Below are 25218 nucleotides of genomic sequence, written 5' to 3'. Positions count from 1 at the left end.
CACTGTCTCAATCCCACATCCCGTGTTCCCTTTATGTGTGACACCATAACCGCATGCTCGAGCACCACCAATGGTGAGCAGGAGCTCGGACAGTCGACGCATACCTGGATTATGCACGGGACGAGCCGAGGACAGGCGCTACCTAAAGTACATGCCAAGGGCGCACAATAGGAGAACCTGGGGTGCTTATTCAAGCACGTGGCACACAACCCGCAAACAGGAAAAGAACACAAAGCCAGATCGGCGGGGTACGAAGAAAAAAGTGGCATGCCGGATCAAGTCCCTCTACTGCTAGTGCCTCCAGTCTCTGCCTCTGTTGCCATGTCTACCAGATATTTTCAAGAATGGCATCATCGCCTTGGGTCACTTGTGATCTCTCATCCTTAGTTTGACGTGATCTTCTTGGATCCGTCTCCGATGATGTCTCTAATACGTGGTCCAGTTACCTTATACTCATGGGGAGACAGTGTCTCAACATCCTTTAGACCTTGTTCACTCTGATCTCGAGGGATCATCTCCCTTTACCTCCGCTAGTGACTTCTCTCAACACACCTAGATATATACTTTATTTCTTCTCGAAGTAAGGTCTTATCTACAAACCTTTTGCTGCCATGGTTCACAGTCAATTCTCTACGCCTATTCATGTGTTCTATGGTGACTCTGGTGGAGTATAGCTCCAAGCTGTTGCGTGGAATCCTTGCTGAACAGACTTTGGTTCTCTTATCCTGGTGCTCATGCTCAAAATGGTGTGGCTGAGCGCAAGCATCGTCACCTTCTTGAGACAGCTCCTCCATTGATGGTCACTGCCTCTCTTTCACCGCACTTTTGGGCCGAGTCTGTCACCACTTCCATCTATCTCATCAACCTTCAGCAATCCACTGCTCTGCAGGGTGGCGCCCCTTTCGAGCGTCTATTTGATTCTTTCCTAATTATTCGGCGCTTCAATTGTTTGGTTGTGTTTGCTATGTCCTTGCCCACGTGAATGCACCAAACTGACTACTCAGTCCGTTGAGTGTGTCTTCTTAGGATACAACGATGAGCATAAGGGATATCATTATTGGGATCATGTTGGGCGTCGGATGCCTATTTCTCGGGATATGACTTTTGATGAGTCTCATCCCTTCTACCCGTGTCCATCTTCCTCAACCTTTCCAAGGGAGGAAATCTCTTTTTTTTAATCCAACACTCCTATCACTCCCTTATCCATTCGTTGTACTGCTCATGCTTCTCCGATAATTGCAAATCCAATGCCATCATCTCCTATGATTTCCTCACCTCGCTTATCACAGGATTCTACACCTTTATCGGTTGTGGCTTCCTTGTCTCCATCACCTGAGTTTATATCCCAATGATTTCTACTCATATTCTTCAATCTTTTCCTCACTTTTATATACATTGTCCGCGTGTTGTGAATGTGTCTACTGATGTGCCACTTCCCCTCTTGGCCTACTTATGGCTTGCTTCCTATTCCCAGCGTTGGCGCTAGTGTTCTTGAGCCAACTTCTTATCGTGATGTTATCCATACCAAATGGCACCTTGCGATGGCAAAGGAGATTGTTGCTCTTGAGCGCATCGCCACGTGGGATATTGTTTCTCTCCCTCGTGTTTGTCCCATCACTTGGTGGGAATGTTACGACTCACTTTATATGTTCCTTCTTTTGCTCATGTTCCTCGATTTTACTGCACTCGTGGTCCGCATGTTGTGGATTCTTCTGATAAGCCATCTCCCTCAACTATTATATCTTCTTCCGTTGGCAACGCACCGCCTCAAGCTTAGCCTACTTATGGCTTTCGAGCTCGCCCGCTTCTGCCTATTGACCGCTATGGTTACTGCGCAGCTCTTCCCGAGATGACTTCTTGCCGAGAGGTTGTTCATCCCAAATGGCTGCATGTGATGGCATCGAATTTTGATGCTCTTGCCCGCATCGGCACGTGAAATCTCGTCTCCCTTCCTCCTCGTGCTCCTGTCATCACTTGTAAGTGGGTCTACAAGGTTACTTAAGACTGATGATACTCTTGAGCGTTACAAAGCTTGTTTAGTGGTGAGAACACGGTCACGACTACAAAGAGACATTTACTCCTATATATATGGCCCACGTGACCACTCTTCGTGCACTTCCTTAATGTGGCTTCTATTCGCCGCTAGTCTGTCCCTCAGCTTGATGTCAAGAATGCCTACAAGTAGCCACCACCTAGGTTCTCTTCCTAATGGCATGGTTTGTCGTCTTCGTCGCCGTCTATATGGCCCTAAGCAAACCCCGCGTGCATGGTTTGAACGCTTCGTCTCAATGGTGATTGCGACTAGTTTTTGGCGAGTGCTCATTATCCTACACTTTCGGTCCACCATTCAAGTCGTGGTCGAACACTTCTTCTACATGTCGATCATCACAAGCAACGACTCTTACGTACATTGCCTTGGTGAAGACTCATCATAGTGAATTTCTTATGTCCGATCTTGGTCCTCTTCGGTACTTCCTTGAGATTGAGGTTTCTTCTACCTCTAATGATTTATTTATTTTTTAAGAGAAGGTATGTCCAGGATCTTCTTACTCATGGTACTCTTACTGATGAGCGCACTGTTGAGACTCCTATGGAGTCAACGTCCACCTTTGTGACCACCTTTGCTGCCTACCATTCTGGATGTGCATCATTTCCTTGCTGCGGGTTGCTACAAGCATTGTCTCAATCCCACATCACATGTTCCCTTTATGTGTGACACCATAACCGCTCGCTCGAGCACCACTGATGGTGAGCAGTAGTTCGGACAGTCGACGTGTACCTGGATTATGCGCGGGACGAGCTGAGCACAGGCGCTACCTAAAGTCGAGGCCAAGGGCGCATAGTAGGAGAACCTGGGGTGCTTAATCAGGCATGTGGCACACAACCCGCAAACAAGAAAGGAACACCCAGCCAGATCGACGGGGTACGAAGAGTGCACACGCAAGTGGGATGCCAAATCAAGTCCCTCTACTGCCAGTGCCGCCAGTCTCTGCCTCTGTTGCCTTGTCTACCAGATATTTTCAAGAGTGGCATCATCGCCTTGGGTCACTTGTGGCTTCCTTGTCTCGATCACCTTAGTAGACCTTCATCAGTTGTGGCTTCCTTGTCTCGATCACCTGAGTTTATCCCGATGATTTCTGCTCGTATTCTTACATCTTTTCCTCGCTTTTATATACAATCGTCCGCGTGTGGTGAATGTGGTCTACTAATGTGCCACTTCCCCTCTCGGCCTACTTATGGCTTGCTTCCTCGTCCGCTTCCGCCTGTTGACCGCCTTGGTCTTCCAAGCGTTGGCGCTAGTGTTCTTGAGCAGACTTCTTATCGTGATGTTATCCATACCAAATGGCACCTTGCGATGGCAGAGGAGATTGTTGCTCTTGAGCGCATCGGCACGTGGGATATTATTTCTCTTCCTCCTCGTGTTCGTCCCATCACTTGGTGGGAATGTTATGACTCACTTTGACTTTTTATATGTTCTTCTTTTGCTCATGTTCCTCAACTTTACTACACTCATGGTCCACATGTTGTGGATTCTTTTGATAAGCCATCTCCCTCGACTATTATATCTTCTTTCATTGGCAACGCACCGCCTCCAGCTTAGCCTACTTATGGCTTTCGAGCTCGCCCGCTTCTGCCTATTGACCGCTATGGTTACAGCGCAGCTCTTCCTGAGAAGACTTCTTGTCGTGAGGTTGTTCATCCCAAATGGCTGCATGTGATGGCATCTAAGATTGATGCTCTTGCCCTCATCGGCACGTGAAATCTCATTTCCCTTCCTCGTGCTCGTCTCATCACTTGTAAGTGGGTCTACAAGGTTAAGACTGATGATACTCTTGAGCGTTACAAAGCTCGTTTAGTGGTGAGAACATGGTCATGACTACGAAGAGACATTTACTCCTATATATATGGCCCACGTGACCACTCTTCCCACACTTCCTCAATGTGGCTTCTATTCACCGCTAGTCTGTCTCTCAGCTTGATGTCAAGAATGCCTACAAGTAGCCACCACCTAGATTCTCTTCCTGATGGCATGGTTTGTCGTCTTCGTCGCTGTCTATATGGCCTAAGCAAACCCCTCGTGCCTGGTTTGAGCGCTTCGTCTCAGTGATGATTGCGGCTAGTTTTTGGCGAGTGCTCCTTATCCTACACTTTCGATCCACCATTCAACTCGTGGTCGAACACTTCTTCTGCATGTCGATCATCACTGGCAACGACTCTTAAGTACATTGCCTTGGTGAAGGCTCGTCATAGTGAATTTGTTATGTCCGATCTAAGTCCTCTTTGGTACTTCCTTGAGATTGAGGTTTCTTCTACCTCTAATGACTTCTTTATTTTCGAAGAGAAGTATGTCCAGGATCTTCTTACTCGTGCTACTCTTACTGATGAGTGCACTGTTGAGGCTCGAGTCAACGTCCACCTTTGTGACCACCTCCGCTCCCTACCAGTCTGGATGGGCATCCTTTGCCTTGTTACGGGTTGCTACAAGCACTGTCTCAATCCCACATCTCGTGTTCCCTTTATGTGTGACGCCATAACCGCACGCTCGAGCACCACCAATGGTGAGCAGGAGCTCGGACAGTCGACGCGTACCTGGATTATGCACGAGACGAGCCGAGGACAGGCGCTACCTAAAGTCGAGGCCAAGGGCGCACAGTAGGAGAACTTGGGGTGCTTAATCAAGCACGTGGCACACAACCCGCAAACAGGAAAGGAACACCTAGCCAGATCGGCGGGGTACGAAGAGTGCACATGCAAGTGGGATACCGGATCAAGTCCCTCTACTGCCAGTGCCGCCAGTCTCTGCCTCTATTGCCTTGTCTACCAGATATTTTCAAGAGTGGCATCATCGCCTTGGGTCACTTGTGATCTCTCATCCTTAGTTCGACGTGATCTTCTTGGATCCGTCTCCGATGATGTCTCTAATACGTGGTCCAGTGTCTCAGCATCCTTTAGACCTTGTTCACTCTGATCTCGAGGGATCATCTCCCTTTGCCTCCGCTAGTGACTTCTCCCAACACACCTGGATATATACTTTATTTCTTCTCGTAGTGAGGTCTTATCTATAAGCCTTTTGCTGCCATGGTTCACACTCAATTCTCTATGCCTATTCATGTGTTCTATGGTGACTCTGGTGGACAATATATCTCCAAGTTGTTGCATGGAATCCTTGCTGAGCAGACTTTGGTTCTCTTATCCTGGTGCTCATGCTCAAAATGGCATGGCTGAGCGCAAGCATCGTCACCTTCTTGAGACAGCTCGTCCATTGATGGTCACCGCCTCTCTTTCACCGCACTTTTGGGCAACTCTGTCTCCACTTCCATCTATCTCATCAACCTTCAGCAATCCACTGCTCTGCAGGGTGACGCTCCTTTCGAGCGTCTATTTGATCGTTTATTCGGCGCTTCAATTTTTTGGTTGTGTTTGCTATGTCCTTGCCCCGCGTGAACGCACCAAACTGACTTCTCAGTCCGTTGAGTGTGTCTTCTTAGGATACAACATTGAGCATAAGGGATATCATTATTGGGATCATGTTGGGCGTCAGATGGCTATTTCTCAGGATATGACTTTTGATGAGTCTCATCCCTTCTACCCGTGTCCATCTTCCTCGACCTTTTCAATGGAGGAAATCTCTCTCTTTTTGAAATCCAACACTCGTATCACTCCCTTATCCCGTCCTTCTCTGATTATTGTAGATCCAATGCCATCATCTCCTATGATTTCCTCACCTCGCTTATCACATGATTCTACACCTTCTATCACATTGTGGCTTCCTTGTCTCCATCACCTGAGTTTATATCCCGATGATTTCTGCTCATATTCTTCAATCTTTTCCTCACTTTTATATACATTGTCCGCGTGTTGTGAATGTGCCTACTGATGTGCCACTTCCCCTCTTGGCCTACTTATGGCTTGCTTCCTCATCCGCTTCCGCATGTTGATCGCGTTGGTCTTCCAAGCATTGGCGCTAGTGTTCTTGAGCCAACTTCTTATCGTGATGTTATTCATACCAAATGGAACCTTGCGATGGCAGAGGAGATTGTTGCTCTTGAGCACATCGGCACATGGGATATTGTTTCTCTTCCTTGGGTTCGTCCCATCACTTGGTGGGAATGTTATGACTCACTTTGACTTTTTATATGTTCCTTCTTTTGCTCATGTTCCTCGATTTTACTACACTCGTGGTCTGCATGTTGTGGATTCTTCTGATAAGCCATCTCCCTCGACTAATATATCTTCTTCCGTTGGCAATGCACCGCCTCAAGCTTAGCCTACTTATAGCTTTCGAGCTCGCCCACTTCTACCTATTGACCGCTATGGTTACTGCGCAGCTCTTCCCGAGATGACTTCTTGCCGAGAGGTTGTTCATCCCAAATGGCTGCATGTGATGGCATCGAATTTTGATGCTCTTGCCTGCATCGGCACGTGAAATCTCATTTCCCTTCCTCCTCGTGCTCCTCTCATCACTTGTAAGTGGGTCTGCAAGGTTAAGACTGATGATACTCTTGAGCGTTACAAAGCTTGTTTAGTGGTGAGAACGTGGTCCTGACTACAAAGAGACATTTACTCCTATATATATGGCCCACATGACCACTCTTTGCACACTTCCTCAATGTGACTTCTATTCGCCACTAGTCTGTCTCTCAACTTGGGGTGCTTAATCAGGCACGTGGCACACAACCCGCAAACAAGAAAGGAACACCCAGCTAGATCGATGGGGTACAAAGAGTGCACACGCAAGTGGGATGCCAGATCAAGTCCCTCTACTGCCAGTGCCGCCAGTCTCTGCCTCTGTTGCCTTGTCTACCAGATATTTTCAATAGTGGCATCATCGCCTTGGGTCACTTGTGATCTCTCATCCTTAGTTCAAGGTGATCTTGGATCCGTCTCCGATGATGTCTCTAATACGTGGTCCAGTTACCTTATACTCATAGCGAGACAGTGTCTCAGCATCCTTTAGAACTTGTTCACTCTGATCTCGATGGATCATCTCCCTTTGCCTCCGCTAGTGACTTCTCTCAGCACACCTGGATACATGCTTTATTTCTTCTCGTAGTGAGGTCTTATCTATAAGCCTTTTGCTGCCATGGTTCCCACTCAATTCTCTACGCCTATTCATGTGTTCTATGGTGATTCTGGTGGAGTATATCTCCAAGCTGTTGCATGGAATCCTTGCTGAGCAGACTTTGGTTCTCTTATCCTAGTGCTCATTCTCAAAATGGTGTGGCTAAGCGCAAGCATCGTCACCTTCTTGAGACGGCTCGTCCATTGATGGTCGTCACCTCTTTCACCGCACTTTTGGGCCGAGTCTGTCTCCACTTCCATCTATCTCATCAACGTTCAGCAATCCACTGCTCTACAGGGTGACGCTCCTTTCAAGCGTCTATTAGATCCTTTCCTGATTATTCGGCGCTTCAATTGTTTGGTTCTGTTTGCTATGTCCTTGCCCACGTGAACGCACAAAACTGACTGCTCAGTCCGTTGAGTGTGTGTTCTTAGGATACAACGATGAGCATAAGGGATATCATTATTGGGATCATGTTGGGCGTCAGATGGCTATTTTTCGGGATATGACTTTTGATGAGTCTCATCCCTTCTACCCGCATCCATCTTCCTCGACCTTTTTAATGGAGGAAATCTCTCTTCTTTTTTTTTAAGTCCAACACTCCTATCACTCCCTTATCCAGTCGTCGTACTGTTGATGCTTCTCTGATTATTGTAGATCCAATGGCATCATCTCCTATGATTTCCTCACCTCGCTTATCACATGATTCTACACCTTCATCAGTTGTGGCTTCCTTGTCTCGATCACCTGAGTTTATCCCGATGATTTCTGCTCGTATTCTTACATCTTTTGTTTGGTTCTTTTCCTCGCTTTTATATACAATCGTCCGCGTGTGGTGAATGTGGTCTACTGATGTGCCACTTCCCCTCTCGGCCTACTTATGGCTTGCTTCCTCGTCCGCTTCCGCCTGTTGACCGCCTTGGTCTTCCAAGCGTTGGCGCTAGTGTTCTTGAGCAGACTTCTTATCGTGATGTTATCCATACCAAATGGCACCTTGCGATGGCAGAGGAGATTGTTGCTCTTGAGCGCATCGGCACGTGGGATATTATTTCTCTTCCTCCTCGTGTTCGTCCCATCACTTGGTGGGAATGTTATGACTCACTTTGACTTTTTATATGTTCTTCTTTTGCTCATGTTCCTCGACTTTACTACACTCGTGGTCCACATGTTGTGGATTCTTTTGATAAGCCATCTCCCTCGACTATTATATCTTCTTTCATTGGCAACGCACCGCCTCCAGCTTAGCCTACTTATGGCTTTCGAGCTCGCCCGCTTTTGCCTATTGACCTCTATGGTTACAGCGCAGCTCTTCCCGAGACGACTTCTTGCCGTGAGGTTGTTCATCCCAAATGGCTGCATGTGATGGCATCTAAGATTGATGCTCTTGCCCTCATCGGCACGTGAAATCTCATTTCCCTTCCTCCTCGTGCTCGTCTCATCACTTGTAAGTGGGTCTACAAGGTTAAGACTGATGATACTCTTGAGCGTTACAAAGCTCGTTTAGTGGTGAGAACATGGTCATGACTACGAAGAGACATTCACTCATATATATATGGCCCATTTGACCAATCTTCCCACACTTCCTCAATGTGGCTTCTATTCACCGCTAGTCTGTCTCTCAGCTTGATGTCAAGAGTGCCTACAAGTAGCCACCGCCTAGGTTCTCTTCCTAATGGCATGGTTTGTCGTCTTCGTCGATGTCTATATGGCCCTAAGCAAACCCCTCGTGCCTGGTTTGAGCGCTTCGTCTCAATGTGATTGTGGCTAGTTTTTGGCGAGTGCTCATTATCCTACACTTTCGATCCACCATTCAACTCGTGGTCGAACACTTCTTCTGCATGTCGATCATCACTGGCAACGACTCTTAAGTACATTGCCTTGGTGAAGGCTCGTCATAGTGAATTTGTTATGTCCGATCTAAGTCCTCTTTGGTACTTCCTTGAGATTGAGGTTTCTTCTACCTCTAATGACTTCTTTATTTTCGAAGAGAAGTATGTCCAGGATCTTCTTACTCGTGCTACTCTTACTGATGAGTGCACTGTTGAGGCTCGAGTCAACGTCCACCTTTGTGACCACCTCCGCTCCCTACCAGTCTGGATGGGCATCCTTTGCCTTGTTGCGGGTTGCTACAAGCACTGTCTCAATCCCACATCCTGTGTTCCCTTTATGTGTGACACCATAACCGCACGCTCGAGCACCACCAATGGTGAGCAAGAGCTCGGACAGTCGACGCGTACCTGGATTATGCACGGGACGAGCCGAGCACAGGCGCTACCAAAGTCGAGGCCAAGGGCGCACAGTAGGAGAACTCGGGGTGCTTAATCAAGCACGTGGCACACAACCCGCAAACAGGAAAGGAACACCCAGCCAGATCGGCGGGGTACGAAGAGTGCACAGGCAAGTGGGATGCCAGATCAAGCCCCTCTACTGCCAGTGCCGCCAGTCTTTGTCTCTGTTGCCTTGTCTACCACATATTTTCAAGAGTGGCATTATTGCCTTGGGTCACGTGTGATCTCTCATCCTTAGTTCGACGTGATCTTCTTGGATCCGTCTCCGATGATGTCTCTAATACGTGGTCCAGTGTCTCAGCATCCTTTAGACCTTGTTCACTCTGATCTCGATGGATCATCTCCCTTTGCCTCCGCTAGTGACTTCTCCCAACACACCTGAATATATACTTTATTTCTTCTCGTAGTGAGGTCTTATCTATAAGCCTTTTGCTGCCATGGTTCACACTCAATTCTCTACGCCTATTCATGTGTTTTATGGTGACTCTGGTGGAGTATATCTCCAAGCTGTTGCGTGGAATCCTTGCTGAGCAGATTTTGGTTCTCTTATCCTTGTGCTCATGCTCAACATGACGTGGCTAAGCGCAAGCATCGTCGCCTTCTTGAGACGGCTCGTCGATTGATGGTCATCGCCACTCTTTCACCGCACTTTTGGGCCGAGTATGTCTCCACTTCCATCTATCTCATCAACCTTCAGCAATCCACTGCTTTGTAGGGTGACGCTCCTTTCGAGCGTCTATTTGATCGTTTATTCGGCGCTTGAATTTTTTGGTTGTGTTTGCTGTGTCCTTACCCCTCGTGAACGCACCAAACTGACTTCTCAGTCGGTTGACTGTGTCTTCTTAGGATACAACGATGAGTATAAGGGATATCGTTGTTGGGATCATGTTGGTCGTCGGATGCCTATTTCCTAGGATAAGACTTTTGTAGAGTCTCCTCCCTTCTGCCGCATCCATCTTCCTCAACCTTTTCAACGGAGGAAATCTCTCTTTTTTTTAAATCCAACACTCCTATCACTCCCTTATCTCTGATTATTGTAGATCCAATGCCATCATCTCCTATGATTTCCTCACCTCGTTTATTACATGATTCTACACCTTCTATCACATTGTGGCTTCCTAGTCTCAATCACCTAAGTTTATCCCGATGATTTATGCTCGAATTCTTACATCTTTTCCTCACTTTTATATACAATCGTTCGCGTGTTGTGAATGTGTCTATTGATGTGCCACTTCCCCTCTCGGCCAACTTGTGGCTTGCTTCCTCGTCCGCTTCTGCCTGTTGACTGCCTTAGTCTTCCAAACGTTGGCGCTAGTGTTCTTGAGCCGACTGCTTATCGTGATGTTATTCATGCCAAATGGCACCTTGCGATGGCAGAGGAGATTGTTGCTCTTGAGCGCATCGGCACGTGGGATATTGTTTCTCTTCCTCCTCGTGTTCGTCCCATCACTTGGTGGGAATGTTCTGACTCACTTTGTTGCCAACGCACCGCCTCTAGCTTAGCCTAGTTATGGCTTTCGAGCTCGCCCGCTTCTGCCTATTGACCGCTATGGTTACTGCGTAGCTCTTCCCGAGGCGACTTCTTGCCATGATGTTGTTCATCCCAAATGGCTGCATGTGATGGCATCGAAGATTGATGCTCTTGCCCGCATCGGCACGTGGAATCTCATTTCCCTTCCTCCTCGTGCTCGTCTCATCACTTGTAAGTGGGTCTACAAGGTTAAGCCCGATGATACTCTTGAGCGTTACAAAGCTCGTTTAGTGGTGAGAACTTGGTCATGACTACAAAGAGACATTTACTCCTATATATATGGCCCATGTGACCACTCTTTGCACACTTCCTCAATGTGGCTTCTATTCGCCGCTAGTCTGTCTCTCAGCTTGATGTCAAGAATGCCTACAAGTAGCCACCACCTAGGTTCTCTTCCTAATGGCATGGTTTGTCGTCTTCGCCGATGTCTATATGGCCCTAAGCAAACCCCTCGTGCCTGGTTTGAGCGCTTCGTCTCGGTGGTGATTGCGGCTTGTTTTTGACGAGTGCTCATTATCCTACACTTTCGGTCCACCATTCAACTCATGGTGGAACACTTCTTCTACATGTCGATCATCACCGGCAACGACTCTTAAGTACATTGCCTTGGTGAAGGCTCGTCATAATGAATTTCTTATGTCCGATCTTAGTCCTCTTTGGTACTTCCTTGAGATTGAGGTTTCTTGTACCTCTAATGACTTCTTTATTTTTGAAAAGAAGTATGTCCAGGATCTTCTTACTCGTGCTACTCTTGCTGATGAGTGCACTATTGAGACTCGAGTCAACATCCACCTTTGTGACCACCTCCGCTCCCTACCAGTCTGGATGGGCATCCTTTGCCTTGCTGCGGGTTGCTACAAGCACTGTCTCAATCCCACATCCTGTGTTCCCTTTGTGTGTGACACCATAACCGCACGCTCGAGCACCACCAATGGTGAGCAGGAGCTCGGACAGTCGACGCGTACCTGGATTATGCACGAGACGAGCCGAGGACAGGCGCTACCTAAAGTCGAGGCCAAAGGCGCACAGTAGGAGAACCTGGGGTGCTTAATCAAGCACGTGGCACACAACCCGCAAACAGGAAATGAACACCCAGCCAGATCGACGGGGTACGAAGAGTGCAAACGCAAGTGGGATGTCGGATCAAGTCCCTCTACTGCCAGGCCGCCAGTCTCTGCCTCTGTTGCCTTGTCTACCATATATTTTCAAGAGTGGCATCATCGCCTTGCGTCACTTGTGATCTTTCGTCCTTAGTTCGACGTGATCTTTTGGATCCGTCTCCGGTGATGTCTCTAATACATGGTCCAGTGTCTCAGCATCCTTTAGACCTTGTTCACTCTGATCTCAAAGGATCATCTCCCTTTGCCTCCCCCGGTGACTTCTCTCAACACACCTGGATATATACTTTATTTCTTCTCGTAGTGAGGTCTTATCTATAAGCAGTTTGCTGCCAAGGTTCACACTCAATTCTCTACGCCTATTCATGTGTTCTATGGTGATTCTTCTGGAGAGTATATCTCCAAGTTGCGTGGAATCCTTGCTGAGCTGGCTTTGGTTCTCTTATCCTGGTGCTCATGCTCAAAATGGTGTGGCTAAGCGCAAGCATCGTCACCTTGAGACGGCTCGTCCATTGATGGTCACCGCCTCTCTTTCACCGCACTTTTGGGTCGAGTATGTCTCCACTTCCATCTATCTCATCAACCTTCAGCAATCCACTGCTCTGCAGGGTGACACTCCTTTCGAGTGTCTATTTGATCGTTTATTCGGCTTCAATTTTTTGGTTGTGTTTGTTATGTCCTTCTTACCCCTCGTGAACGCACCAAACTGACTTCTCAGTCTGTTGAGTGTGTCTTCTTAGGATACAACGATGAGCATAAGGGATATCGTTGTTGGGATCATGTTGGTCATCGGATGCCTATTTCTTAGGATATGACTTTTGTAGAGTCTCCTCCCTTCTACACGTGTCCATCTTCTTTGGCCTTTTAAGTAGAGTACATCTCTTCCCACAATTTTCCCGACACTCCTACCACTCCTGTTGAGCCCTTATCCAGTCGTCGTACTGCTCATGCTTCTCTGATTATTGTAGAACCAACGTGTCATCTCCTATGATTTCCTCACCTCGCTTATCACATGATTCTACACCTTCATCACCGGTGGCTTCCTTGTCTCCATCACCTGAGTTTATCTCGCGATGATTCCAGCTTTTATTCTCTCATTTTTTTCCTAACTTCTATATAGGTCGTCTGTGTGTTGTCGATGCATCTAATGATGTGCCAACTTCCCCGTCTCAGCCTACTTATGGCTTCCGTCCTCGTCCGCTTCGTCCAGTTGACCGCCTTGGTCTTCCAAGCATTGGCGCTGCTGTTCTTGAGCCGACTTCTTGTTGTGATGTTCATACCAAATGGCACCTTGTTATGACACACGAGATTGCTGCTCTTGAGTGCATCAGCACGTGGGATATTGTTTATGTCCCTCCTCGTCTTCGTCCCATCACTTGGTGGGTCTACAAGGTTAGGACTCACTCTGATGGTTCTTTTGAGCATTAGAAAAACTTGTCTTGTGGGTCATGGCTTTCAGCAGGAGCATGGTCCTGATTACCATGAGACTTTTGCTCCTGCAAAACCGTATGCTTGTGGCCTCTGTTCGCCACTGGTTCGTGTCTAGGCTTGATGTTAAGACTGTCTTTCTTAATAGTGAGCTATGTGAGGAGGTTTACACACAACCACCACCTGGGTATTCTACTCCTTACGACATGCTTAGTCGTCTTCATCGCTCTCTCTATAGCTTTAAGCAAGCCTCCCGTGCCTGGTTTGAGCGTTTTGCCTCTATGGTGGATGTTGCTGGTTTTCAGCGAGTGCTCAAGATCCGACGTTGTTTGCCCTTCTTTCTGCTCTTGGTAGGACTCTTCTTCATGTTGATGACATGGATCATCACCGAAGCAGACCGTGAGTATATTGCCTTTGTGAAGGCATGCTATGCAGTTTCTTATGTCTTATCTTGGTCCTCTCTGCTACTTTTTTGGGATTGAGGTCCCTTCTTGGTCCAAAATAATAATTCAGGATCTTCTTACTCATGCTGCTCTTAAAGATGAGCGCAATGTTGAGACTCCAATGGAGCTCAATGTTCACGTCCTGCTGCTGATGTTCATCCATTGTCTAATCTGACGCTTTATCAACATTTTATTGGGAGTCTTGTCTATCTGCCTGACACTCGCCCGGAAGAAGAATTCTCACAGCGTCGTCGCTCCACTTTCCTACTCTACCTTCCACTATATGCTCTGTGGCATTGTCGTCGTGGCCAGGATGGTGGCAAAATCACTAGTGACGATGTCGCTCGCATGATGTTGCTAGAGCCTTCATCCTCTCAAGTGGCATGAACAGCCGAATGGGACAATGCCACCATGGATGTTGGCATTCCCTCTGTTGCATCGTGAAGTGTTTGGGAGTGAGACTAAGAGTTATACGGGGAAGGAGATGATGCCTACCGTATTAGCGGAATGAGGCCTAAACAAAATCGTTGAGATGAGTTATAGGCCCGCTACCAAAATGGTTGGCGTATTCTTCTCCAAAGGAACACGACCGAGTGGGATATAATCATACTCTATCAAGCCCAAATTATAATCTTCTTTTTTTACCCTGCTTCCAAATAATAATGACCCAAACACTAAACATAGCATTGATCATAATTCTTTATACATCACAACATATCCTTAGAATCTGCTAACATCTAAGGCAAATTTGAAAAAAAGAGTTTGCGAATTAAATAAATGCTCATAAATTCAAAAAATATGTTTGTGAATTTGAAAAATGTTGCCAATTCCAGTAATGTTCACGTATTCAAAGAAAATTCCCGGATTAAAAAAATGTGAATTCCAAAAATGTTCACGTATTCATAAAATGATCACATATTAAAAAATGTTCACGTATTCAAAACAAGTTGATGAATTCAAATAATGTACATGAATACAAAAATTGTTAAATGTTCGCGTCAAATTCAAAAAATGTGCGTGGATTCTAAAACAATGTTCACAAATTCCAAAAATGTTATCGTGTTCTAATATTCAAGACAAGTATGAATTCCAAAAATGTTCCTGAATTCAAAAAAGTGTTAAGGAATTCAAAAAATATTCACGACAAATTCAAAATTGTTCACGGATTCTAAAAACTATTCACAAATTCCAAAATCGCTCACGTATTCGAAAAATGTTCACATATTCAAAAACTATTCAACCATTGGAAAAGGTTCGAAATTTTCAAAAAATATTCACGAATTTGGAAAATATTCGATAATTCAACATTTTAGCAAATTCAAAAATGTGAATTGAAAATTGTTCACAAATTTGAAAAAGGTTCAAAAAATTAAGAAGGAAAAAAGAAAAGGCGAACACGAAGAAAAACATAGCGTTGACCATAATTTTTTATACATCACACCATATTTTTTTAAATCTACTAACATGAAAGCAGTATACAAAAAGAATAAATCTACGCATGTACCTTACATGTACCATTATAATTATATTGTTTTAGAAATCCTAGGTAGGTTTGTCTAGATGTCTAGACCCATGTCTATACTCTACAGCACCTTCTATACTCTACAACAATGTACGTTTGGTGTGGGCTAATTTATCACCATCGTCTCGACGGTAATCTCTATTCCCAACCTAGGGGTGTGCATTACACGATGGGGGGAAAATCTCTGAACTTCACCAATAAGTAACTCAAATAAACAGTTATGTATGTGATTTCAAAAGAAAGATATAAATGGCAAGGTGTTTAACAAATCTGCATGCATGTTGTATACAAATATCAGGATAGAAACTAAGAAACGGAATGCATACCACCAGGAACACAGCCACCACTAGCTCTGTCACAGAATATTGCGTGATAAAAGCCCGCCATGCTAACTCAGCAGCTTCCTCAACTGACATGTTGAATTTGTAACTGAAATGTAAAGCACAAACATAAGGGATGCAACTTCAAGATAATATAAACTGTGAGCAAAGCCACATATAGAGGTATAAAAAAACTTACCCCTCATCCAAGATACCATAAGCATACAAAGAACTACAGAACCGGCTGCTTCCCTTGAGCCTTGCACCCTCGCTATCAACATAGTACCAAGACCAGACCCTAGAAAAAGAGCGGAATTGTTAGGCATAGACCTAAGTACTGCTTAATGACACTAAAATATGTCAAAGGGCCACTCGCAGTTCCATCAAATCCAACAATCATTCTACCGATTGGAAGTACCATCCCATGGTATGAAAATAAAGGATATTAGCCAACGGTCTTTAAAGAACCAGCAATAGAAATCCTTGCTTGTTGATGAGCTCATGGAGCTCATGAACCTCATGAACCTCTGAAGGAAGAAATTATTGTTATTCCTACTATCTTTAGTTCTTTACTATTAAAGGGGAGTGCGGTTGTGATGGTAGGCTGTGGTACGTCGATTCGCATGTTCGTGTGTCGCTTCCTCGCCTCCTCTCTCAAACAAATACTTGTCAACGAGTGGACCCGCCAGCTCTCTTCCCTGCCTCATCAACTCGCTAACCCCGATCTGATTTCTTCTTCCTCTCTCGTTAAGAGCGAGCGCGGCCACAGCTAGGGTTACTATCGCGTCCAGCCGTTGCCGCCTCACACCGCTGCCTGGGTTGCTATCTGACACACCAACTAAGAACTGCAGTGTCGAACACAAGCCTAGGTCGCCCTCGTTTGTAGATGCAAGATGTAGCTCGCCATCTTCTATGTCACGTACGACCTTCATCTCTACCTGCTTCCCAGTGTATCGAACAGAGGCACCATGGCAGGACTCAAGGTGTAGCAGCTACTCTAGTTGTACATGAGCCATGGGTTCAAGAGAGGTTCTTGAAGAGAGTCGATTTGTTAAGCCTTCCCTGGTATTTGTCTTCAATACCAATGTATTATTTTCTCATCACTAAGCTTTTGTCTCGCTCACTACTTGTTTCTTGCACTATATGGCCAGATCTAGCTTCTTCATTTATCCATGATTTTTCTTTAAAGTCCACCGACTAAACATACAAGAGCTTGGCAATTCTTTTTGGCTGCAGCTAAAACTTTATATTAAAGTGAACTTTAGTTTTGTTGGTTTCTTGTTCATAGAAACCGGCAGCAAGAAATAAGGCTAGATTAGCCACGGCAACATCAGCCAAGTTTATGAGCATGTACCTGGACCCTCTGTATGGCAGTTGATCCATCTTACATTAAGATTAAAGTCATCTACATCAATATATTAATTTTGCTCCTGGTATGCATCTCTTGGAGAAATCTTAGGGCAAATATTTTCTTATTTTTGCTTTCTTTAGAAATCTTGGAGAAATTTAGTGTAGACACCTTCAGTTCTGTAACATAGTTGAATGTAAAAATTACTACAATAAGCATTGTATCACAACAGTGGGCTAATTCTGTAAAGAAATGCAATGATGTAATGTTCTTGGTTAAACTTCAGTTATATATTATACTTAGTAATGCAAATTCAAGAATTAAGTTTGCAGGCATGTCTTCATTGTAGTCCTGATAGATATTTTGCTTTTCTGTATTTACGTGCATTAATAGAGTTACTAATATTGTTTCGATATTTTGTTAGTAGAAGACTGGATTGTGTCTACAACCAATGCGCATCAATACGATCCAAAAATAGGCAATTCGAGGTGGATTTCACTTGTGGTAGAGAGAAGCCGCACAGTTCAGATAGCAACACGGGACTTTATGGTCACAGATAGATTGTCGTGGAATAACTCAATTGATGGGATGTAGGATTCACGTCGGTGCAGATTGCCGAGTACCATGCAAATGAAATGTTGGTTGCAAAATTCATGATCTGCCTCTTTGTCGAGTAAAATTGATAAGAGTTATAAAGTCGAGAAATATTTTTCCATCGATCTTTTAGTCTAGCAAGTAACATTTTTCCCGCCATTCTTTTAGTAAACAATATAATTGTTTGTGCAGCCACAAGTATGCTACCTTCCGTTTCATAAACAGATGTCCTACTACGAAACATGCAGTAAAAAAGATAGCTCGATGTAAACAATATAATTGTTTGTGCAGCCACAAGTATGCTACCTTCCGTTTCGTAAATAGATGTCCTACTACGAAGCATGCAGCAAAAATTATGTAAGTTTGACTACTACAATATAAAAGATGGTTCACATTTGTAAGATAAATGTTATTTTTGATTTATCATGTTCTGAGTTTATCATGACTGTAAATTACAGAACTATTTCTGACCAAGAGAGAGAGATATGTGAAACTCATGATTTAGCTCATTTAAATATCACAAAATTATTTTAGGAGAGACCATCTAGCGTACTCAATTGTGGCGTTGGTCGTGCTATTATTTTATGAGTTTATTTTGATGTCTACTTATTTATTTTAAAATTAAAATCAATATTATGGGTAGCAGCACATTCACTGGTGATGCAAGAACATTCCAGCTTGCCTGAAGAACAAAAAGTTCCATTATTTTGTGAGTCTATACAATTGTTTGCTTGCATTGTATATTAAACTTCATGTGAATTTGCATCACTTGCACTTTAATCCTTACTGGATATATACCTATACTAACTGCCAACCCCAAGAAAATTCACACGCTAATTATTAAATAAAAAGATCTGAATCATGATTATTTTTTGTCCATACAAGATAGTTAGAGTGTAATCAACTATACAAAGACCCTACATTATCAATATATGCAGATGAAGAATACAAGACTTGCACTCAGTCCTGCTTGGTTCCTTTCGTTTGTGCCACATCCATTGGAAGTGAGTTTGATAAAATGTGAAAGATTCAAATCCAACGTTGATATCTTCTTTCCAGAATGATGCTTTGTTGGTCTTTTTCACCTATTGTCTCACATGTTGAATATCTAGAGCATACTTAGATTTGCTATTTCTGTATTTTGTTTTTGTAGACTTAGTATAAGGAGTAAGGACACAGAGAAATAATATTTGAAAAGTGCAGGTTGAAATATAATTGACAAAAAACATATAAGGAAAAAGGTATTACTAGAGATAGTCATTTATGATGTCAAATTCTCTCCCCTCACGATTCTTGGCTTGTTGCCTTAGGCTGATGACCCACCTAATAAAAATAACTAATAAATTTGAATTACAACGCATAATGTGAGTTTTATCTCTCCGTCAAGACATGTATCCTTCAATAGTGTACTAGACCTTATGTAGAGAAAGAAAGATAGAGAGGACTAGTTCTTGTTAATTTTGTCAGAGAGATGGAGAGACAAACATGGAAAGATGGGAGACACACAAATGGGAGAGATGGAACATCAGGGGGACTTCGCTGCTGCTTCTTGATCTGCTTCGGTGAGCGAGGAGGTAAGAAACGGGGACATAGAGGAACATTGGGCTTAAAATTTATAGAAACTCGAAGATTGACAGCTGGAAGCTATGCTGCTTTCTGTTCCCATCGAATTTTGTGTGCGCAATTCGGTTGGGCATTACGTCAAACATGTGGAAGGCATAACACACATGTATTATGGTTCACCACCAATAGACAGCAACTCCAACGGCATGCGGTAATCAAGAAATTTAGAGCAATGGCATGCAGTAATCAGAATATTTAGGTCAAAAGAGGGAATCAAGTCATGACCAAGAAAACAGATCAATGATGATGAAACTTACATCTCGTCGTGGCTTCGTGCTTGGAGATGAGGCGTGCAAAGAAACATGGAGAGGAGATACGCTGGACGTCGCTGAGCTGATGCAATTGTTTCCCACAGGGCTCAGTTTGCCGTCCATCGCTCTTGTATGAGGAGCCGGCAGATAGCGGCGTAGCGCCCCTCAGCCTGCGCTAGGGGAGAACACGGCAGAGTACAGAGCCGTGGACGTCGAGGGGAGACGGCAGATTGGAAGCACGACTCGATTGCTGATCTGCGGAAGAGCGGCGCCACGGCCCACGCCGTCGAAGCCGGCAGGCAGCGAGAGCGCACCGCGAACGCAGCTTGTCCCGTGAGGAGGACAGCAGGCCGGCAACCTGTCGTGGCGCCGCCGCGACCCGGTCTGATCTGGGATTTGGATCGAGGGACTCGAGTCCTTTTGCGGCTTGCGGAACGGGCAAAGAGTCCATGCCGATGACGGGAACCATGGGGGCGGGCTTGAGCAGAGTTCGTGTCGGAGCAGGAGTTCGTGGCGGCGGTGGGGACTGGTGAGGAAGGAGGGGATCAAAGCTGCCGCCTGTGTTGTGGGCTTCGACGGTTTCTTTTACAGAAAAACGACCTAGCGGAAAACCGGGCCGACAGCAGCTAGACACGGGAGAAGGCCCAAATGGATCGCAGGCCCAGCCAAGCGACAACCGCAGCGGACGACCAATTGTAAGGAATTTCCTATATGACGCTCGTTCGTATTTTTTAAATTTGATCACTTTTTACAAATAGTAATTTCAAAAAATATTCAATTTTTAATATGAATGTTAAATATTTTTAAATTTAGTTTAGAATTGTAAAGATTGTTTTAAATTTAAAAAATATAATAAAAAACACAATTAAAAAATGATCACATTTTTAAAAAATTGTTCATCATTTTCAAAATTTGTTCGCATGGTTCAATTTTTTTTTGAACATTTCCTGGAAACCATGAACAATTTTTCAAAAGACAAATAATGTTTGAAAAACAGAACATTTTTTGAACAGCATGAGCAAAATTTTGAAATTTCAAACTTTGGCTAGCAACAGTCCTTAACCAGTGAGAGGTCGGTAGTTCGATTCCTTGTGCGTGCACTGCTTTTTGTGAATTGTTGTTGCACTACACTACCAGCAGGGCGAACGGGCATGCACGCCAATGGGTCGGCCCAATCGAGGGGTCAAATAGGAGCTTACCGGTTGTAATGCAAGCTCAGTCGAACAACACCAAAAAACGTAGTCGTTGGCATCGCATTTTCCCTCTCTCCAGGTTTTGTCGCTTCTCTCGTTGCTCCGCCGACGTTTTAGTTTATCGTTTCTCCTCCCATATAGGGTCTTGTTCGGGCTGACCAGGGGTTGTGCTATAGTACCAGCAGGGCAAACGGGCGTGCACGCCAATGGGTCAGTCCAGTCAAGGTGTCAATTATGAGCTCCCCGGTTATCACGCAAACTCAGCCGAATGATGACAAAATAAGCAGACAATGGTATCGCCTTTTCCCTCTTGCTAGGGTTTGTCTCTTCTCTCATCGCTCTGTCGGTGTTTGTGTTTATCTCTTCTCCTCTCATTTGCGATCTTGTCCGGGCTAACCAAGGGGTGGTCTCGTACTCTCGTACGACTTCCCAGCCTTTGTGAGCTATGGTTTGGATTATGAGGAGGGAATTCAGCGGGTTTATTCAATCTTAGGTAAGATTGGATCGCGGTAGCTACTCTCATGGTGTTGGGTGATTGGGCTTCATTGTTTGAATTGTGAGAGAAAGAAAAAACGTCAAGCCATGACGCGGGATTTGTATCTTTTTGGAAAATAGGCTTTTGCCCCACTTTATAGATAAAGTCAATGTCAAACAACCAAGTTCAAACACAATACAGGTACAAGTACACCAACATCAAGTCTGCTGGGGCACCAGCTCAATAATAGGCCCACACACACACAAGTTAAGAATAGAGGGTATACCAATCCGGATTCGATGGAGGTTGTGGCGTCAGGCGCTGAGCAAGAGAGTGAGTCTAACTGATAAGAAGTCAATGGTGTCGGGCTCCTGTTTCTTTCTGTGGACCTTCCATTTGATTAGTCCCTTTAGTGATCTGGTAAATGAGCATAAAGGATTCTCGGCTTTTTCACCAGAGGTGACCCTGAGTTATCGAACCCACGAGAGGACGAAGCCCTTTAAGCAGGGGTTTCTAACAAGCTTTTGCAAGAGAAATAAATTCTAGCTTTTGACCAGATCGTAAATCAAGCTGACACTAAAAACACTTATAATAAAAATAGGCATGGGTATGAGGACTTATGCTTACAACCATATATTTGTATTGGGATTATTATGATATTAATCTATGCCCTAGAAGTCACCCATCGAGATGTGCTTGCTACTTTTGAAGTGGGGGTGATACATCTCCGTCGTATCTACTTTTCCAAGCACTTTTGCCCTTGTTTTGGACTCTAACTTGTATGATTTGAATGTAACTAACCCGGACTGACGCTGTTTTCAGCAGAATTGCCATGATGTTGTTTTATGTGCAGAAAACAAATATTCTCGGAATGACCTGAAACTCCATGGAACATCTTAAAAAAAATAAAAAATCCTCGCCAAAGATGAAGACCAGGGGGCCCACACCCTTCACACGAGGGTAGGGGGAGCCCCCCCCCCCTAGGGCGCGCCCCCTACCTCGTGGGCCCCCCGGATGCCCTCCGACGCCAACTCCAACTCTATATATTTGCTTTCGGAGAGAAAAATCAGAGAGAAGAAATCATCGCGTTTCACGATACGGAGCCGCCGCCAAGCCCTAAAACCTCTCGGGAGGGCTGATCTGGAGTCCGTTCAGGGCTCCGGAGAGGGGGATTCGTCGCCGTCGTCATCATCAACCATCCTCCATCACCAATTTCATGATGCTCACCGCCGTGCGTGAGTAATTCCATCGTAGGCTTGCTGGACGGTGATGGGTTGGATGAGATTTATCATGTGATCGAGTTAGTTTTGTTAGGGTTTGATCCCTAGTATCCATTATGTTCTGAGATTGATGTTGCTATGACTTTTCTATGCTTAATGCTTGTCACTAGGGCCCGAGTGCCATGATTTCAGATCTGAACCTATTATGTTTTCATGAATATATGTGAGTTCTTGATCCTATCTTGCAAGTCTATAGTCACCTACTATGTGTTATGATCCGGCAACCCCGAAGTGACAATAATCGGGACCACTCCCGGTGATGACCATAGTTTGAGGAGTTCATGTATTCACTATGTGCTAATGCTTTGTTTCGGTTCTCTATTAAAAGGAGGCCTTAATATCCCTTAGTTTCCAATAGGACCCCGCTGCCACGGGAGGGTAGGACAAAAGATGTCATGCAAGTTCTTTTCCATAAGCACGTATGACTATATACGGAATACATGCCTACATTACATTGATGAATTGGAGCTAGTTCTGTGTCATCCTATGTTATGACTGTTACATGATGAACCGCATCCGGCATAATTATCCATCACTGATCGGGTGCGTACGAGTTTTCCATATAATGATTTACGCTTATTTACTTTCCCGCTGCTACTGTTACAATCAGTACAAAATATCAAAAACATTACTTTTGTTGTCTTTACTTTTGTTGCCGCTACCACCACTATCATATTACTTTGCTACTAAACACTTTGCTGCAGATACTAAGTTTCCAGGTGTGGTTGAATTGACAGCTCAGCTGCTAATACTTGAGAATATTCTTTGGCTCCCCTTGTGTCGAATCAATAAATTTGGGTTGAATACTCTACCCTCGAAAGCTGTTGCGATCCCCTATACTTGTGGGTTATCAAGACAAATTTCTGGCGCCGTTGCCGGGGAGCATAGCTCTATTCTTTGAGTCACTTGGGATTTATATCTGCTGGACACTATGAAGAACTTGAGAGATCCAAAAACCAAGATCTATCCCTCAGCTACGAGGGGAGGTAAGGAACTGCCATCTAGCTCTGCACTTGATTCACCTTCTGTTATGAGTAAGTTTGCGACACCTACACCTGCTTCTGCTATTCGTTCTGATATGTCACAATGTTATTGATGATGCCACTTCTGCTATGCATGATACTTATGATGAAACTACTTCTATGCCTGATACTACTGTGCCCCTTGGTGAATTTCTTGATGAATAAATTGTTAGGGCTAGAGAAAAAGAAATTATTGAATCTGAATACGATGATGATAGTGATGATGAAAATATGCATGTTATTCCTGAGGGCTATCTTTTTGATATGGAATCTTTTGCTGCTATTTTAGCTTGCAAAGATAGATATGAGCTTAAGAGGTTATTAGTTAAATGGAACAAAGAATCACTTAGAGATAAAATGAAACCCGACCCTGCTACTTCACCTATATGTGTTCCTGATAAGGATTATGAATTCTCTATTGATCCTGATATAATTAATTTGGTTGAGTCTGATCCGTTTTATGGCTATGAATCTGAAACTGTTGTGGCACATCTTACTAAGTTAAATGATACAGCTACCCTGTTTACTGATGATGAGAGATCGCGTTACTTTTATATACTCAAAATATTTCTGTTCTCATTAAAGGGTGATGCTAAGATATGGTTTAATTCTCTTGATCCTGGTTGTGTGCGTAGTCCCCAGGATATGATTTATTACTTCTCTGCTAAATATTTGCCTGCTCATAAGAAACAAGCTGCTTTGAGGGAAATATACAACTTCGTGCAAATTAAAGAAGAGAGTCTCCCACAAGCTTGGGGGAGGCTTCTCAAGTTACTTAATGCTTTGCCTGACCATCCTCTTAAGAAACCTGAAATACTTGATATCTTTTATAATGGACTAACCGATGCTTCCAGAGATTACCTGGATAGTTGTGCTGGTTCTCTTTTCAAGGAAAGAACACCATATGAAGCTGAAATCCTATTGAATAATATGTTGACAAATGAAAATAATTGGACACCTCCTGAGCCAGCTCCTGAGCCAACTCCTGCTCCAATTACTGAACCTATTCCTAAACCAACTCCGAAGAAGAGAGGTGTTCTATTTCTCAGTCCCGAAGATATGCAAGAGGCAAAGAAATCTATGAAATAAAAAGGTATTAAAGCTGAAGATGTTAAGAATTTACCTCCTATTGAAGAAATACATGGTCTTAATTCACCGCCTGTTGAAGAAACATATCATCTTAATTCTTTATTTATTGAAGAACCTCCTGATCCCGATATCCCGACACAGGTAGTAAAGGTAAATTCTCTCTATAGATATGATAAAGCTGAAGTCCCTCCTACTAAAATTGCTAGGCAGTGCTTGGATGAGTTTGATAACTTTATGTTTAAGCAAGACGACTTCAATGCTTATTTTGGTAGACAATTAAAATAAAATGCTTATATGATTAGACGCTTGGGTGATTATATGGCTAATATTAAAGGTGAACTTAAACTTGTTAGCAAACATGCTTCTATGGTTACCACTCAAGTAGAACAAGTACTTAAGGCTCAAAAAGAAGTGCTTGATGAAATGAATAGTAAGAAAAATGATTATGCTGTTAGAGTGGCTACTAGAACTGGTAGAATGACTCAGGAACCTTTGTATCCTGAAGGCCACCCTAAGAGAATTGAGCAAGATTCTCAAAGAAATAATATTGATGTTCCTAGTTCTTCTAAAAAGAAGAAGAAGAAAAATGATATAACTGTGCAAACTTCTAGTGAACCTATTGCTGAACCA

General features: G+C 44.2%; 1 protein-coding gene across 6 annotated transcripts in view; it reads right to left on the bottom strand.

The window, feature by feature from the left end:
• The window catches only part of LOC123058866 (proteasome subunit beta type-5-B), a 29460-nt gene extending 9386 nt beyond the window's left edge, over positions 1–20074 (bottom strand). For all 6 annotated transcript variants that reach the window (XR_006427310.1, XR_006427309.1, XR_006427313.1 and 3 more), the window contains exons 1-3: positions 19536–20074; positions 15913–16011; positions 15720–15822 (exon numbers count right to left, since the gene is read on the bottom strand). Coding sequence is in view for 1 of the 6 variants with exons in the window: in XM_044481551.1 (XP_044337486.1) it covers positions 15720–15822; positions 15913–16011; positions 19536–19582 (249 nt within the window). In the remaining 5 variants the exon portion in view is untranslated. The remainder of the gene's footprint in view (positions 1–15719; positions 15823–15912; positions 16012–19535) is intronic.
• Positions 20075–25218: the final 5144 nt, after the last annotated feature.

Source organism: Triticum aestivum, chromosome 1A (assembly GCF_018294505.1).
Source record: "Triticum aestivum cultivar Chinese Spring chromosome 1A, IWGSC CS RefSeq v2.1, whole genome shotgun sequence".
Classification (NCBI taxonomy): domain Eukaryota; kingdom Viridiplantae; phylum Streptophyta; class Magnoliopsida; order Poales; family Poaceae; genus Triticum; species Triticum aestivum.
The sequence above is the reverse complement of the archived record's forward strand: the minus strand, read 5'-3'. Positions and strand labels throughout refer to the sequence as shown.